Source organism: Eumetopias jubatus, unplaced genomic scaffold (assembly GCF_037043125.1).
Source record: "Eumetopias jubatus isolate StellerSeaLion01/CBP00866 unplaced genomic scaffold, mEumJub1_p1.0 scaffold_12, whole genome shotgun sequence".
In the NCBI taxonomy this organism is placed as follows: domain Eukaryota; kingdom Metazoa; phylum Chordata; class Mammalia; order Carnivora; family Otariidae; genus Eumetopias; species Eumetopias jubatus.
Window position 1 is genome coordinate 58213992 of NW_028274818.1, and position 16795 is coordinate 58230786.

The following is a 16795-nucleotide window of genomic DNA, read 5'->3' on the forward strand; positions in this document are numbered from 1 at the left end:
ATATGTCCCACCTCCTGTTGGGAGGACTTATCATGCTTTGGGATTCAGTTTGCTTTGTCCCCCAACCTCAGTTCTCTGACATGGTCAACAAAAGCTGTAACTTTATAGATTCTCCAGTTTTCCTTGTGAAGTTAGGAGTGACAGTCTCTTGCAGCTTTCTACACCCTGTTCAGAAGCAGAACTCTGACTACCTCTACTAACGGTGATTTTGTTATTTTCTGAAATCGGTATTATTGCCATCATTATACTTATTAAAATTTGTAATTATTTTTACTTTGTCTCCTCCATTAATCTTTAACTCTGTGAAGACATATACTATGGCTCTTCGTTACTGTAATGCCTTCTGCCTAGTGCCATATTGGACACATAGCACTTAAAACTAAATGGAATGATATTAATGGCAGGTATCTCTATTTTCAAAAACACTAACTCATCATACAGCAAACACTGGCTGATTAAAACATCCACAGAAGTAGTGGGAGGAGAGGGCTGAGAAAGAGGAACAAGAGCCCAAAAGCCAAACTGGGGGATTATGTTCTGGACTATCTTTAGATTTTCATGATAATCTGCCAGCAGAATCTGGCTATAATGCTGACCAAGTTCAAAACAGAGCACAAATGAAAGAAGTATACCAAACCATTTTTTTAATTAAGCTTCAGGAAAAACGGAAATAAATGAAATAGCAAAACATAGATCAGGAATTCCTTATTGTTTATTCTTTTCTTACAAAAAGACACTTGAAACAAATAAATATAAAATGGCATATGTCTTATTTAGCAAAGGGCAAATACAGGTTTTCTGGGTATTCTCCACAGAAATAAACTAAAGGAGCTTCCAGAAGTACACTCATCCTATCAACTTCCCACCCTCTATAAAAAAGGTCAATTCTTTTAATTTCCCACAATTTTTAGCAATAGATTCTGAAAATAAGTCATCTAAACCGACTCAGAGACTAAGACAACTGATTCAAGTTAAGAATATATATAATGATGTTGCCCAGAAACTTCAACTAATGAATATTCTTACAAGTTTTTCATTTCTTATATCTAGTATGAATAGTCTATTCTGTTCAAATCCGCAAGGCAAATAAAATACAACAGAAGGCTGAGCACAATATATACACTTTTCTGTCCTAAGAGAAAACATTAAATACAGGTATATTTAATATACAGCGAACATGCCATGTATTTTCTTAAAGCCAACAAAATCCTGATTTCCTATACCTTGCAGGTGATGTAGCAGAAGGCAAACAAATACCAAAATCACTTGTGACAAAATTTAGCTAATAAAATTAGCTAGACAACAATACAAATTCAATATCCAAAGGATTTATTCATTCCAAGGTTGCATGGAAAATGAAGTAAAAAACATCAGTACAAGTAGAACCACACATAAGAAAAAGCACCTAAAGATGGAGGAAGGACAGCTCTGACATCCTACCTGTGGCTGGCAAACCATGTTCAGGTGTGTCCACGGAGAGAACACCTTCAGTTTCCCAAAACCCTAGGTTATTTAGTTCTGTGTCTGAAATTTTCTCAAAGGCTTCAAAAGCCAATTTAAATTTAGAGGGGAAATATTTTTTTCTTTAATTTGTGGGTAAAGATCATTAAAGTACAACACCAATTTCCTAAAAGGCAACTCAGGACTCTCCATAAGTACGAATAAACATCAAAAAGCCCAAAAGTAAAGAGCTGGTACATTAACATGCACGATCAGGAATCCCGTGAAAGTCACAAGGTGCTGTGATTCTGTGATTTACATTAACCTCCTCATGGTAGAAGACAGTGTTTCATGATGGATGCAGATTATGCCCACTGCTCATGAGACATACACACATCACTACTAGTGAGATCCCACTTTGTAATAATTCAGAAATCCAAATTTAACTCCAGAAAATATAAATCTGGAATATGAATTTGAAGATAGACAGTACAAACAGCAGCTGAGTGGAACCTGCCTGCAACAATCCTTTATTTTTTTTCCTTTAAGGCTACAGAAAATCTGCACATAAACAAGGCGATTAATTCTCATAATAAAAATACCCCCTCCAAATAGCTAAGGTCTCCAGTCAGATTCCATGGTGAGTATATGTTGTATCACATTCTATCCCACTAGTGTACTTTCTTGTGAATCTGCAGGGTCAGGATCAATTCTTTCTGGAAATAGTAGCTTCTCGCAAACTGCCTCCTTTATCGGTAAATACTGTGATATTTCATTAGGTTCCGTGAAGAGGGAAGGTGAAACATGCTGGGAAACACATAAATCATATTAGCACATATTCACTTATCTCATTGGTACCTTTTCGAAATGCTTTGGTTCAAGTATTCATACAGCAAACCAATTTTATTCTATTTTTTAAAGAATTATCTATTTATTTCGGAGGGGAGGGGCAGAGAGGGAGGATCTCAAGCAGACTCCATGCTGAGCACAGAGCCCGACGTGGGGCTTGACCTCAGGATCTGAGAGCATGACCTGAGCCAAATCCAAGAGTCAGATGCTTAACCAACTGTGCCATCCAGGCGTCCCAACACACCAATTTTAAAATGAGCTGTAATATATGTATGTGAGGAACATCATAAGGTGTTTCTAATGGTAACAGGTATCTCTTGTTACCGAATTATGCAGCCCTCTTACTGAATGATTTCCTCAAAACTCACAGGGATATGTTATTTATAATGCTATCACAGATGTATTAAGAATTTAATACATCTTGAGGTGCCTGGGTGGTTCAGTCGGTTAAGCATCCAACTCTTGATCTCAGCTCAGGTCTTGATCTCAAGGTCATGGGTTCAAACCCCATGTTGGGTTCCATACTTAAAGAAAAAAATTTACTCCATCTTAATCTAATCCCCTCGATGTTTTTGTACCTTGAAAGCACTAGCTTCAGATAGAGCCAGGCTGTGTTCTACAATGGATTCTAAGTAATGTTTCTAACCCACGTATACTCTACACCCACATAGAAATAAGCACTAGGGGTGCCAATCTCTCTAAATCACAGTGATATTTGCAAAAAGGTATCACTTTTGAAGCAACCTATTATAGAATCCTACAGATTTGCAGAAGCCCTTTACAAGTCCCAGGGGAGCAAAAAAGAAAGAAAATTAGGCCAAAACAAGGTCTGGTACAAAATTACCACATTTTAAGAAGGAAAAAGTAGACTGGGTAGAAAGAAATTACAGGGTGACAAGGTGCTAAGTGAAAAGAACAGTTGCAGACCCACCACCAAATAGCTCTGTTACACACACCTCTGGGTCTGTTTTTCCAGAATAAAAAGTGGAAATTAGATTAGATGATGGCTCTGGTACCTACAACAACTTTAACTGGTTTTGTATTTGAGGTGAGCTCAGAAAAGTTACGCTCCAGTAGGATTTATCTTTTAGAGGCTTATTAGGTGAATCGATAGATTTAGGGATGCAGATTTGGGTAGAAACATACCAAATGAACATTAAAAGTCAACTTCTAAAAACTGATATTAAAATACTGTACCATTAAATTAGCAATTTTGCTCTCTCGTGATGTATATTCTCGTAACATGTAGGTCTTGTCGGCCTATGTTGAAAAATAAAAAAAGGTTGCAATAAATCTATTTCTATTGTTACAAAAGCAGCATGAAGTCTGACAAGAATATCTCATTCTGCAATGAGATAACAAATTCTCACCAAGAATTCTTAATTATTAAGGCGAATCTCTATAAATCACAATGATATCATATGTAAACAGATTTAATAATTACTGTGTAAGAGAAATACAAGCAAAAGTTTTACTTTGTGTGAAAAAAATATGCATATCTGCAAATGATATGTGCAAGAGATTTTAATATTACTTCATGTTTGGAACTACATCTTCTCCTTAAGCTATGTTATCATCTACCTACATAACCATGGCTACTCTCATGTTTAAAAAAAAAAAAAGCTTAAATTTTATTCTCTCCCATTTCCATAAAATTTTTTTTTAAGATTTTATTTATTTATTTGACAGAGAGAGACACAGTGAGAGAGGGAACACAAGCAGGGGGAGTGGGAAAGGGAGAAGCAGGCTCCTCCTGAGCAGGGAGCCTGATGTGGGGCTTGATCCCAGGACCCCGGGATCATGACCTGAGCCGAAGGCAGATTCTTTATGACTGAGCCATCCAGGCGCCCTCCATAAAATTCTTGTCAAATTGCTTATCTAATAAATCATACTTTTAGTGCTTTAACTTCTCCCATTTCAAACTTTTTAAAGTTAGGTTTTAGAAAACAATTTATTACAATTTTTTTTTTGGTGAAACATTATTCAATAAAAGAAAAATCACACAAGAATAAACTCCCTTAAGAAGTTTAATCTTTTCTATTAATAAATACAAATTTTAATCTTAAATCAATAAAAACAGATTAATGCTCACTGAAAAAAAAATCAGATAATATAGAAGTATAGAGTGACCACTGCTTCTATAGATATCACTATCCTTAACATTTAGAAATCTCTATACGGGGGCACTCTCCCACTCCCCCTGCTTGTGTTCCCTCTCTCGTTGTGTCTCTGTCAAACGAATAAATAAAATCTTTAAAAAAAAAAAAAAGAAATCTCTATACAAAATCTTATATATGTTCATACTCACTTTTTAAAATTCAACACTGAGATGCATACCTTTACACATCAGTTCAATGTAACTCTCTGCCACTCATTTTAATTTTAATGGATGTGTACTTTTCTACTATATGGATGTAAATTAAATAATTCAAATCAGTGCCCCTGCAGTGGGCATTAAGCTCCTTCCTTCTCTTTCTGCGATTATAAACAACAGCATTACCACAGACGTCCATCTATATACATAAATATATATATGTAAATAACTCTGTACAACTGCCTGATTAATATTTGTGGATCACTGTACATGAGAATATTTTTAGGCTAAATTCCTAAGAAATACTGTTGATTTAAAGCATAAGCATTTTTAAAACTTAGATTTCAACTTTTCTGAGGCAGAAAAATGCAGTCTATCTTTAGTACTTTGCTACCACTTTCAAAAAGAAAAAAATCATAGTTTTTCCAGGAAAAAAACCCACCCATCCTTAAGTGCAGGATTTGGGAACCAACTCCATCTTACTGGATTCAAATCCCACTTGCACCACTATTAACTGTAGAACTTGGGCAAGTGACCTAATCTCTTTGCTGTAATAGCCTCAGCTATAAACAGAGATAATATAGCACTTATTTCACCGGGTGGTTGTGAGAGTTCAGTTATTACCATTGCCCTACTGATTACTGGCGGTCTCTTCTCTAATTCACCATTCTACACAATCACAAATCAGAGGTTACAAATCCATTCCAAAAGGACAGGCCGCTATAAGCTACTAGAGGAATTTCCATGATTCAAGTTAAGCCTCCCCCTTTTCCAAACACTTTTTTGAAAACCTTGTATGTCAACAGTTCCTTCAGATGGAGTACAGAGCTTTCAAACTTTAGAACAACTGTCAAAATGATTATGTAATACAAACTTTCAGGAGGCCATGTGATTGGTATGTTTAATATTAAGACATTATATAAACAATACATATGATAAAGCTAAGAGTTAAGGGACAGTTTTCTTAAATACAGATTAAGTACACATGAGGGTTTTTTTAGAAGCATCAGACATCCCCCACTGGGGAGTATCTTTTAGAAAACATTTTTAGCTACCAGAACTTTCAGAAAAGATGTCCTGTTTCGTTAACTGTGCAGTCAACAGTGAATGCAGAACACCCAATCTTAAAGGCTAGAAGGACTGCCATAAAATATAAAGCATTATTTCATTTCAAATTCTCAGACAATGAAGCAACATGAACAAGCCCAACATCAACTAGTATATTCATTAAATAAGAACAGATACCTCGTGGTAAAGTCTTGTGTCATTCATTCTGATAAGCACCCCATCGATTCTCAAGAAAAATCGCAACAGCAGGAAAAAGCTAGAAGGCATTACTCTCTGAAAAAAATAGTAAGGTAATATTTTAATGAAAATTAAATATGTTATTACTTTGCTAAAATAAAGTGATTTTTTTTGAAAATAAATTTTTTTAAACGCATCAGGGGAAGGCTGAATTAGCAGTATACTGAAATCTCTAAACTAGAGGTTCTCTGTCATAGCTTCAACTAAGGCACAATATATTATATTATAATATAAACATCCTGGCTTTGGGTTTCCTACAATAGAAAAATATTTTTTAGGTCAAAAGATATTGAGGTTAAAAAGACTTAAAAAATACCTAAGTAATGTGAAAATTACAATGTTCACTTTAAAAATTGACAGTACTTACAGTAGATGTCAACATCAGTAATACCAAAATGAAAGAATAACCTATTTCTTTGTTGTTACTTGTCTCTTATTCACTTTACCTTAAATAAAGAGAAGAGACCTTAAATGGAATGGTTTAACTCAGTGCAACGAATTAAGTACTATCTCATACTGCCAGAGACTGGTTTATCAGATCATTATAACATGTTCTTAACATCTTTCATCTGCATCACCTACACATTCTCCCTCAGCAGGGAGCCTGCTTCCCCCTCTCCAACTCCCCCTGCTTGTGTTCCCTCTCTCATTATCTCTGTCAAATAGATGAATAAAATCTTAAAAAAGAAAAAAGACACAATCCCAATGGTCAGGAAGTTCATCAAAGACGGAAACAGAGAAACAGGATGTGGTAGCTATAGTAATGGGGGGATGCACAAAGCACTCAGAGAAAGAAGTATCTCATCTGCTGAAGAGAGTCAGAGAAGGCGGTGGAAAGCTGACCATGGGAAGAAGAGCTGGGGGTGGGGAAGGAGAATTCCAAGAAGAGGAAAGAGCATGTATAAAAAGTTCTGAGACATGAAATAGCAAGATATATTCAGGGAACTGCCTGCAATTCCATACAAGCACAGAGCAACATTAATGAAGAGTGAAGAAATAACAAGATAACCCATTAATAACAGTGGCTTTACTGCCTAGATTGTCAACAGCCAGGGGCCAAGCTCTCCTTCCTTAGCACCATTTTTTTTTTAAGATTTACTTATTTATTTGAGGGGGGAGGGAGAATCTGAAGCAGACTCCTCACTGAGTGCAGAGCTCGATTTGGGGCTCGATCCCAGGACCCTGAGATCGTGACCTGAGCCAAAATCAAGAGTCAGACGTTTAACTGGCTGAGCCACCCATGTGCCCCCTGCCTTAGGACCTTTACACACCCTGTGGCCAGACCTAATGCTTACTTGTCTTCGGATCTCAGTGTAAATGTTACTTCTACAGATAAGCCTTTCCTACCATTCCATAATCACAGATTTCTCCTGTTATCTTCTCTCCACTCCCTTTATAAGCTAACAGATTTATAATTACATCCATTTATGTGTTTACTTGCTTAAAGCCCATGTCCCTCCACCTGACTGTAGGCTCCATAAGAGTGAGAATGAACAGTGAACAGTGTTTTGTTCATCACTGTGTGTCCCTACTGCCTTGACAGGTAGCTGGCATACAGTGGGTGCTCACTGAAAGAGAGCCTAGCACTATCTTTGCTGGAGAAAAGGCTCACAGTCACATTGCAAACTGATGGGATTATCAGCAACAGACTTAAAAGCAAGACTTAGAATAAAGAAAAGCTTGGAGGAAGAACCTGACCTATGACAACATGCTGTGTCACAGCAAACTGACTGGGAAGCACATCATTACTTGACAGAGTGCTACTTGTAATTACTGAAAAGACTGATTGGCAACATTTTTTCAAATTTCCAAATTAATTATTAACACTCACACTGGGCCCAACACAGGAAGCAATCATTTCAGCATGGCAGAGGGGAGACTAGGAATTAGAAGACCCAAGTTCTAGTCCCAGTTGCATAATTCAACTGTGTGGGGATGTTTGGAAATTTCTGAGGGTGTTTTTCTCACAATGATGAGCAACTGCAATATTTAGCAGTTGGAGACCAGAGATGTTAGATGTTCTATAATGCACAAGACAATACTACACAACAAAGTCCAATCCTGCATCCCAGAAAACTTCCAAATATCTTACTTGGCATTCACATGGCTTAAAACAAAACAATTTATATCGATCTGACCTTAGAACCGAATTCTGTTTTACATATAAATGCAAAATTCACTCAATTCCCAGGAACACAATTACTTTGCAAATGAAGGAAACATTATACTTTGCTTCACTTGGAACTTAAGGGCTGTCCACCATTTTTGAAAAATTCCATCACCGATGGCAGTCCTGATCGTGTCACCGGAGTCCTTCACTGACACCCGGCACCTCTGCCAGCCCACGTCTAGCTCTAGCTGCGGCTTCACAGTGAGTCAGTATGCAAATATATGTACCTGACTACTTCGTTACGTCTTTTAGTGCAGTCATATCATGCACTTACATACTGAAATACCTATTTTATTCTAAATCAATGTCCTTTTTTATTTTATAATTAGGACATTATGTTGGTTTATTGGAAAGAAGATGGGTTACATGATCTATGAATTACATTTCAGGGTAGTAAAAGGGAGGGGATGCTTAAAGTATTTGGTAAAAAAAACAAACAAACAAAAAAACCAATGGCGCAATGTGTATAATTAGGTTGAGAACCACTAATTTAGAGCAAGTTACTAAACCACCCAAGGTCTCCTTCTTCATCTATAAAAATAGGGGACGTGAAGAAACAATTTCTTAGGCTCTGTCTCTGTAAAATATGGCATTTCAATACGACTACATTTCAACGAAAGCTACCTCTGCACAGGCATTGTGGGACATTTTGTCCCCAGAGATGAAAGATATGTTCCTACCTGGTATACTTGGACTCTTAAGTAAAACATGGAAGTAGAAGGTAGACAACATTCACTCCTGACTACTCAGAATGGAACTAACCATTAGCTGTAAAAACCATTACAGAAGATAACAGCATTGTCAGTATTTGGGAGATAGGGAATTTATTTCCTTTGAAAGCTAAAAACTTACATATTAGCATGAAAATAGGTTTCCTTTAGATCTTTGTCAGAGGAGTCCTATCAGCTGTAAACCCTACCAAGGGCAGTATATTAGAACACAAAATCCTAACCTAAAAACAAACATTGCTGAAAGAATCTAATTTAGAAAACAAATCAGAGACCCCTGGGTGGCTCAGTCAGTTAAGTGGTTGGCTCAGGTCATGATCCCAGGGTCCTGGGATGGAGTCCCGCAAGGGGCTCCTTGCTCAGCAGGGAGCCTGCTTCTCCCTCTCCCTCTGCAGCTCCCCCTGCTTGTGTTCTCTCTCTCTCTCTCTCTGACAAATAAATAAAATCTTAAAAAACAAAACAAAACACAAATTAATTTCTGAAATATCCTGTAATTAGATATAGGTAATGCTACTCACACAAAATTATCAAAACTCCGAAACAAATCCAAAAACCACCCAGACCTCATGGTGCACAGAGCTCTAAATCTACTCTTTCTTCCTGGGGATCTGTGCCATAGGAAACTTTCTTTTTTTAATTAAAACTGTCTAGGTTTAGAATTAAAAATTAAGATGGTAAAAACACTTCAAAACCTGAAACAAATAAATTAAAAGCAACCTAAAAGGCTCTATCTAACAGTATCAGGAATCTAAAGTAAATTACTTTGTTTATATAAGCAGCTTCCACATTGCAGTATCATTTCTTTTGAGTGTTTTATAATTATTATGGAAACCAAAAAACCAAACATTCATAAACAACTAGATTTACAATTCTACAGACCTTTTTAGCAGTTTTCTGGCCAAGATTAAGATACCAAGTAAAGGCAATGAATATTATTACCATTATCCCAGATAATTCCAAGAACGTTTTGAAAGTGAAAGAAATCTATACAGTTGTCCCTTGAACAACATGGGTTTGAACTGTGGGAGTCCACATATGCTGATTTTTTCCGATAAATTTTCTCTTCTCTATTTTCTCTGCCCTATGATGTTCTTAATAACATTTTCTCTTCTCTAGCTTACTTTATTCTAAGAATGCATTATATAAAATTTATAAAATGCAAACTATGTATAATCAACAGTTTATGTTATCAGTAAGACTTCTGCTCAACAGTAGGCTATTAGTAGTTAAGTTCTGGGGGAGTCAAAAGTTATACAAGGATTTTCAACTTTTTTTTTTTAAGATTTTATTTATTTGAGAGAGAGAGTGCGTGTGCACACAAGTAGGGAGTGTGGCAGAGGGAAATGGAGAAGCAGGTTCTCCGCCAAGCAGGGATCCCAACGTGGGGCTCGATCCCAGGACCCTGGGATCATGACCTGAGCTGAAGGCAGGTGCTTAACTGAGCCCCGCCCCCAAGGCACCCCAAAGATTTTCAACTTCTGAGGGAGGGTTATTGGTACTCTTAATTCCCACACTGTTCAAGAGTCAGCTGTTTATTCCATACCCCCAATCAAAGTCCTAGCCATGGGGAAAGATATAAGGTAGTCCTTAAAATTTTATACTTATTTTTAGAAGTTCCTCAGAGGGCTCTGTTAAACTAAAAATAATCTGAGACGGTTCACATTTTATCTGAAAGCAATTGGGAAAAATGTAAAGTCAGAAAATGCTCTAAATTAAATGGCCTCAAGTGAGCTTAAGTGGAAAGGGCCCAGCAGGGGCTCCGGGATGGTGGTGGTCCTTCACACTCAGGCGCAGGCTGGTGACTAGACAGCCTGTACTACTGGCACAGATGTCACAAAGAGCCCGCCCAGAAAATACCTCCCTGTCACTGTGTTCTACCACCAGCCCTCTCTCTGGCCTGGCTGGACAAACTTACACACGTAGAACTCAGATCAGGACCACCTCCTCTAAAAAGCCTTTCCTGCCCTATTCTCTCCATTCCCATGTGTCTAACCCAAGTGTACTATGGATAGTCAAACAAGGAATATTCTTTGTCCCATTGTGTTAAGAGATAACTAAATCTCTAATCTGCCTACGTAATTCTGCTAAAACTCCAGGTTTGGGCATCACTGGACTAGCGGTAGGCTTACCTACATCCTGTGCCCCTTTCCTCCTATCACCACGGAAGAAGCATCTCTCCTGTCTAAGGCTAATCCTTCCTACCATGAGCTAGATCCTAGAAGATTATGAGCAGAGGCAGAGTCAGACTGATCCACTGTGTGACTGATCTCGGACAAGTTAGTTAATATCTCTGACCCTCCATTTCCTCTCACTGTGTAGAATTTCCCCAAGGATAAGAAGATAATATAGACAAGTATCTAACATGGTGTCTGTGAAATAATAGAAAATATATATATTGGTCTCTGTTTCTGGTTCCTGACAGAGGGCTTCTGAAACACTTGTAAATTCCTAAGTGATAAGAGCACTTAGGAACATCTTTTGTTCTAGTGAAGCAAATCTGGATGGGCACCTGGGTGGGGATGGTCCCCAGAAAGACGAGGCCATGATTAGAAGCTTGGATTTTCAGTTCCAACCCTCATTTTCCAGAGAGAAGAGAGGAGCTGGAAATGGAGTTAATAACTGACCACGCCCATGTGAGGAAGCCTCCATAAATCCATAAAATCCTAAGAGTATGGGGTTCAGAGAGTTTCCAGGTTGGTGAACACCTCTATATACCCCAGGAAACGGGGGCCGGTCGGGGGCCGGCACTCAGGGGGCTGGATCCACCGGGCATGGTCTCCTACATCAACCAGCCCAACTTGGGCAGTAGCTACTCCTACCGGCATCTCTGAGATGCCGAAGGATTAAGGCTCTCATCTGTGTCAGGGCCCTGAGCTGAATCTATTCATGCCATGCTTCGAGGTGCTGGCATCAGCTAAGTCACGCAAGCATGAGACAAATCCTAGGTAATTCACTACAGCCCTACTCATCTGACTCTCCACTACCATAAGTAACCCCTCCCAAAAGTAAAGCTCCGAGGATGCAGAATTCTTGGTGCGGGGGATAAAATCTACACATCTGATGTCAGAAGCATTCTGAGTGTGAGAGTAAAGGAGAAACCTAGGAGGAGAAGACTGGAGTTCTTCCGACCCAGTGTCTCACAGACAGTAAAGGCTCAAAGCCCTCCCTTCCTCCCTGCCTCCTCATCCTCTGAAACCTCACTCCATTCATTTTTTTCCCCTCTCTGTAAAATTGACTCCTTCCCGTGAGCACCTGAACCTGCTAGTCTTCCCCATATATTTTTTAAATATTTTATTTATTCATTAGAGAGAGAGTGAGGGGAAGGGCAGAGGGAATAGCAGACTCCCTGCCAAGCAGGGAGCCCCATCCCCAGGACCCCGACATCACGGCCCGAGCCGAAATCAAGAGTTGGATGCTTAACCGACTGAGCCACCCAGGTGCCCCTAGTTTTCCCCACATTTAAAACACACACACTTCTGTTCACCTCACATCCTCTCGTAGGCACATCTCTGTTTCTTCTTATCCAGGAAGCTTTTTGGAAGTTTGGTCTACTCCTTGTCTCCAACTCCACATCTTTCACTTACCCCCTCACCGTGTAACTGAAACTGAGCTTGTCAAGATGAATAACAGTATCTTACTTGCTAAAACCAAAAACAAGGTTTTTAGTCGAGTGGACACCATCCCATTCTAAGATTCCATTCTAAGATCTCCTTACAGCATGATACTTTCATGTCCTTCTTGAAAAGTTCTGCTTCCTTAGCTTCTCAGGCACCACATTCCTGGTTTCTTACCTACATTTATATCTACCAGGCTAATCTTTGCTTCTATAGAAGGAACTTCATTTGGGGGCACCTGGGTGGCTTACTGGTTGGGCATCAGACTCTTGATTTCCACTAAGGTCGTGATCTCTGGGTCGTCTGATGGAGCCCCGCATGGAGCCCTACCTCTGGCTCCTCGCTCAGCATGGAGCCCGCTTCTCCCTCTCCCTCTGCCCCCCCCCCAACTTGTGTGCATGCTCTAATAAATAAATAAATAAAATCTTTAAAATAAAAAGTTAAACAAGGTAATGGGTGCCTGGGTGGTGAAGTCAGTTCAGCGTGTGACTCTTGGTTTTGGCTCAGGTAGTGATCTCAGGGTGGTGAGCTCAACCCCCGCATGGGGCTGTGAGAGCTCAGAGTGGAGTCTTCTTGAGATTCGCTCTCCCTCTGCCCCTCCCCCACCTGTGCATGTGCTCTCTCTCAAATAAATCTTTTAAAAAAAATAAAAATAGGAACGCCTGGGTGGCTCAGGCGGTTAAACGTGTCTTCAGCTCAGGTCATGATTCCAGGGTCCTGGGATCGAGCCCCCCATCGGGCTCCCTGCTCAGCGGGGAGACTGCCTCTCCCTCTGCCTGCCGTTCCCCCTGCTTGTGCTCTGTCTCTCACTCTCTCTCTCTCTCTGACAAATAAATACATAAAATCTTTAAAAAAATAAATAAAAAATAAACAAAAATACAAAATAAAAAGTTACACAAGGTAAAATGAAAGAACATGTTAGGACGATGTTGTTCCTCACTGAGACTTAGCTACTATCTACAGTGGTACACACATAATACATTTATGCCCATCCTCTCCAACTCCTTCACTCACAAAAACACATGGGCTCCCCATATAGCCACCTATTTGGATACAAATGCATACTCAGATATGCAAACCCACAAGGAACATTTCACACAGTCAGTTAGTCATAGTAGGTGGGTGGGCAAGTAGAAAGGTGCATGACTGGATGAGTTGGAAAGTGAACAAATTTAAATGACAAAAGCTTAATTGGGGGAGGGTTATAGGTGAACAAGGGAGTAAGGTGCTAATAAAACAATTATCTAATGGCAGAATAATGATAGATATTAGATGGTACAAAGAAAACTGTCATTAATTAGTTTCATGACCTTAGATAAACCAAACTTTTGGGCCTTGTCTATAAAACACAGAAGCTAGACTAAGGGATTCTCTACACATTCGTTATCATTCCGAAATTCTGTGATTGTATAGAAAAACCTAACTTTAAAACATATTGTTGTTTTGATCTATTGTTTTCATTTCTTATCATTTCAATCACAACACCCACAGCCATTATGCTCCAACCACAATTTCTGATGCTGGGGCCCTGCCTTTGACAGACCTAATGATAAGTGCTATAATCAAGGGGTTCAAAAAAAAAGTACTGATAGGGCTCTGGCAGAGGAATATTTAACTCTGCCTAGGGGAGCTGTTGTGTGCCTTACAGAGGAGATGACATTTTAGCTGGGTCTTAAGGGATAAGGCATGTAATACAAAGTTTCAGTTGAAATTTTTCTATAAAGTGTTAGAAACCCAATTATGACCTAACAGTAAACACATATGAATAACTGCTAATGAGCTATGTATTATTCTTTTTAAAGATGTCCCACCAATAACACTGTAAATGGAAGTAGTCCTCCAGACAGAAAAGAATACAAAAGGAGAAGGGAATTCACACGTGTCATTTCTGTTTTCCATTTCTGTGCTCAAGATGCAAGTGCAGTTTCTGAGACACCGAAATTCTAACATCCATGCTGCTATCTGCAGATCCTTTCAACAGAATCTTTAATTCAAAAGTGAAAATTAAGCCATAATTTTCATTCAAATTAAATAGTAAGCAGACAAACTACAAAGTAGCCAGGCAGCTCTTAAAAGAAAATGTTTGGCTAAAGTTTAGGAATATACTAAGGTTTTGTGAACTTTATAATGGATATGAAGATGTACTCTAGACCCAAATGATACTTCACATGATAGCATGTTAAGACAGTGTGATTCTAAGTGAGTCTTATATTTCTGACCAATGGTAAGAATGGAAGAAGGAAGTTAATTTTAAACAAAAATCATAGTACTCACAATTTTCACACTCAGGCTTGAAACTCCATGATCATGAAGTTCATCCTCAAACAGGAGAACTTCTTCAAAAAATTTAATCTGTTCTCTGGCTTTCAATTTCTCTGTATCTATATGATCTGTTGTAGGTACAACCTGAAAGAAAAAAATTCAAGAAGGAACACATACGAATTTAAAGAGCTAGGGTCACAGGAAAATAGTTTTCCTACCAGCCTTGTCTTCATAGCCAGAGCACACAGTTCTACTTTTGGGTGTCATCAGTAGACATGAAAGATGAGATATGCAAAAAAAAAAAGGGGGGGGCGGGGGGCGCCTGGGCGGCTCAGCGGTTAAGTGTCTGCCTTCGGCTCAGGTCATGGTCCCAGGGTCCTGGGATCGAGCCCCGCATCAGGCTCCCTGCTTAGCGGGAAGCCTGCTTCTCCCTCTCCCACTCCCCCTGCTTTTGTTCCTTCTCTCTCTCTCTCTGTCAAATAAATAAATAAAAATCTTTAAAAAAAAAAAAAAGACGAGATATGCTCCTTGTGCCTGAAAAACTTAAGGAACTACAGCTGGCTGGTGCTGGAGCTTCACAAAACACAGAGTAAAAATTCATCATCTTTTATAACAGTCAAATTCAAATCAAGTGTTCTGTTGTGATTATGAGAAAATTAATCATCTGAAAATTAGTGTGATGAACTACTATCATAGATGTCCCAAGCAGTTTTGTGCTGTGAAAGTCCACCTTTAAGACACTGGTTTGGAACTCAAAAACTTCCCATTAGAATCTTGTTCTATATTTTAGATTCCCAGCCTCACTTCCCCAAACCTACCAACAAAATAGTGTTTTAAGTAAGGAGGTAAATAAGAACTTTCAGAGAAATTCTGAGGGAAAAACTCTAGCATTCCAAAGGGCTTTAGAAGATGCTGGCCATTTCTCCACTGTATTATTTTGTAGCTCAGAGACACACATATTCACAACCCAACAAGAGCATCATCAACAATGTTAACAAGGCAAATCCTATCAGTAGCTTACTAAGTCCAAGCATCTCCTAACAGCTTAAGAGTAGGATCTGAGATATCATTCTTTACTCCACCCAATTTCACTAAAAGATGTTCAGCTTTTCTATTCTTTGACATAGTTGTATCATAAATACACACAACAATGCTTGTCAAACCACAGGTGTTCAGTAAATGGCAGCTATTATTTTACTTTCCTCAGTAGCCATGATGAGGTAATTTGACTCATGGACAGAATTACAAAATGGAGAGTAGTTTGAGAAAACTGGACAAGAATTAGAGGAATATGATAAAGGATGTTCAAGAGACTGCATGGATTGGGGTGGGGGAATAGTTTAAAGGAGTATTATGTGATGTAGGGGGAATAGATTATGATGACAAGTAGCAGTGTGCACAGGAGTCCCAAGAGGTGAAAAAAAATGTCCAGAGTTCTTCCATGTTCGCTCACAGATAACACTTTAGCCCTCTGCAATTTTTTCCAAAATGTGTCTGGATGGGCGCCTGGGTGGCTCAGTTGGTTAAGCGACTGCCTTCGGCTCAGGTCATGATCCTAGAGTCCCGGGATCGAGTCCCGCATCGGGCTCCCCGCTCAGTAGGGAGTCTGCATCTCCCTCTGACCCTCTTCCCTCTCGTGCTCTCTATCTCTCATTCTCTCTCTCTCTCTCTCAAATAAATAAATAAAATCTTTAAAAAAAAATGTGTCTGGAGCAGACCTGAGACCACATACAAAGGTGAAAATTGGGAGTGGGAAGGGAGGTGAGGGGAGGCGATAGAGCAGCACAACCAGCGCCTTGTGTCACTTGCATGTTTGTATTCTATTTAAGACAAAAGCTGGTGCTTCTAGGACTGCCAAGAGCATAAAACTTCAGTCAATATAAACACAACTTCTAAGCTCCCTACTTTTTATTTAGCTTTAGTTCAAAGGAACACATCGTAAGATCCTCCTTATAGAAATATCTGACTTCCAAAAAGTTAACCAATCGTTATATCCATTTTCTCGTTAGTAAATGGCTACTTCACTAATGTTTCATATAAACCTTCACAAGGGACTGAAAAAAATGAATCTGTTTGCCATTTACTTGTTCTTACAAAATACTTGAAAGACAGA

The 16795-nt window shown here is 39.0% G+C and overlaps 1 protein-coding gene across 1 annotated transcript in view; it reads right to left on the minus strand.

Moving 5' to 3' along the window:
• Window positions 1-694: 694 nt before the first annotated feature.
• The window catches only part of TIPRL (TOR signaling pathway regulator), a 29650-nt gene continuing 13549 nt past the window's right edge, over window positions 695-16795 (minus strand). The window contains exons 4-7 of the mRNA XM_028111909.2: window positions 14695-14826; window positions 5849-5944; window positions 3487-3549; window positions 695-2247 (exon numbers count right to left, since the gene is read on the minus strand). Coding sequence (XP_027967710.1) covers window positions 2104-2247; window positions 3487-3549; window positions 5849-5944; window positions 14695-14826 — 435 coding nt within the window. The 3' untranslated portion in view covers window positions 695-2103. The remainder of the gene's footprint in view (window positions 2248-3486; window positions 3550-5848; window positions 5945-14694; window positions 14827-16795) is intronic.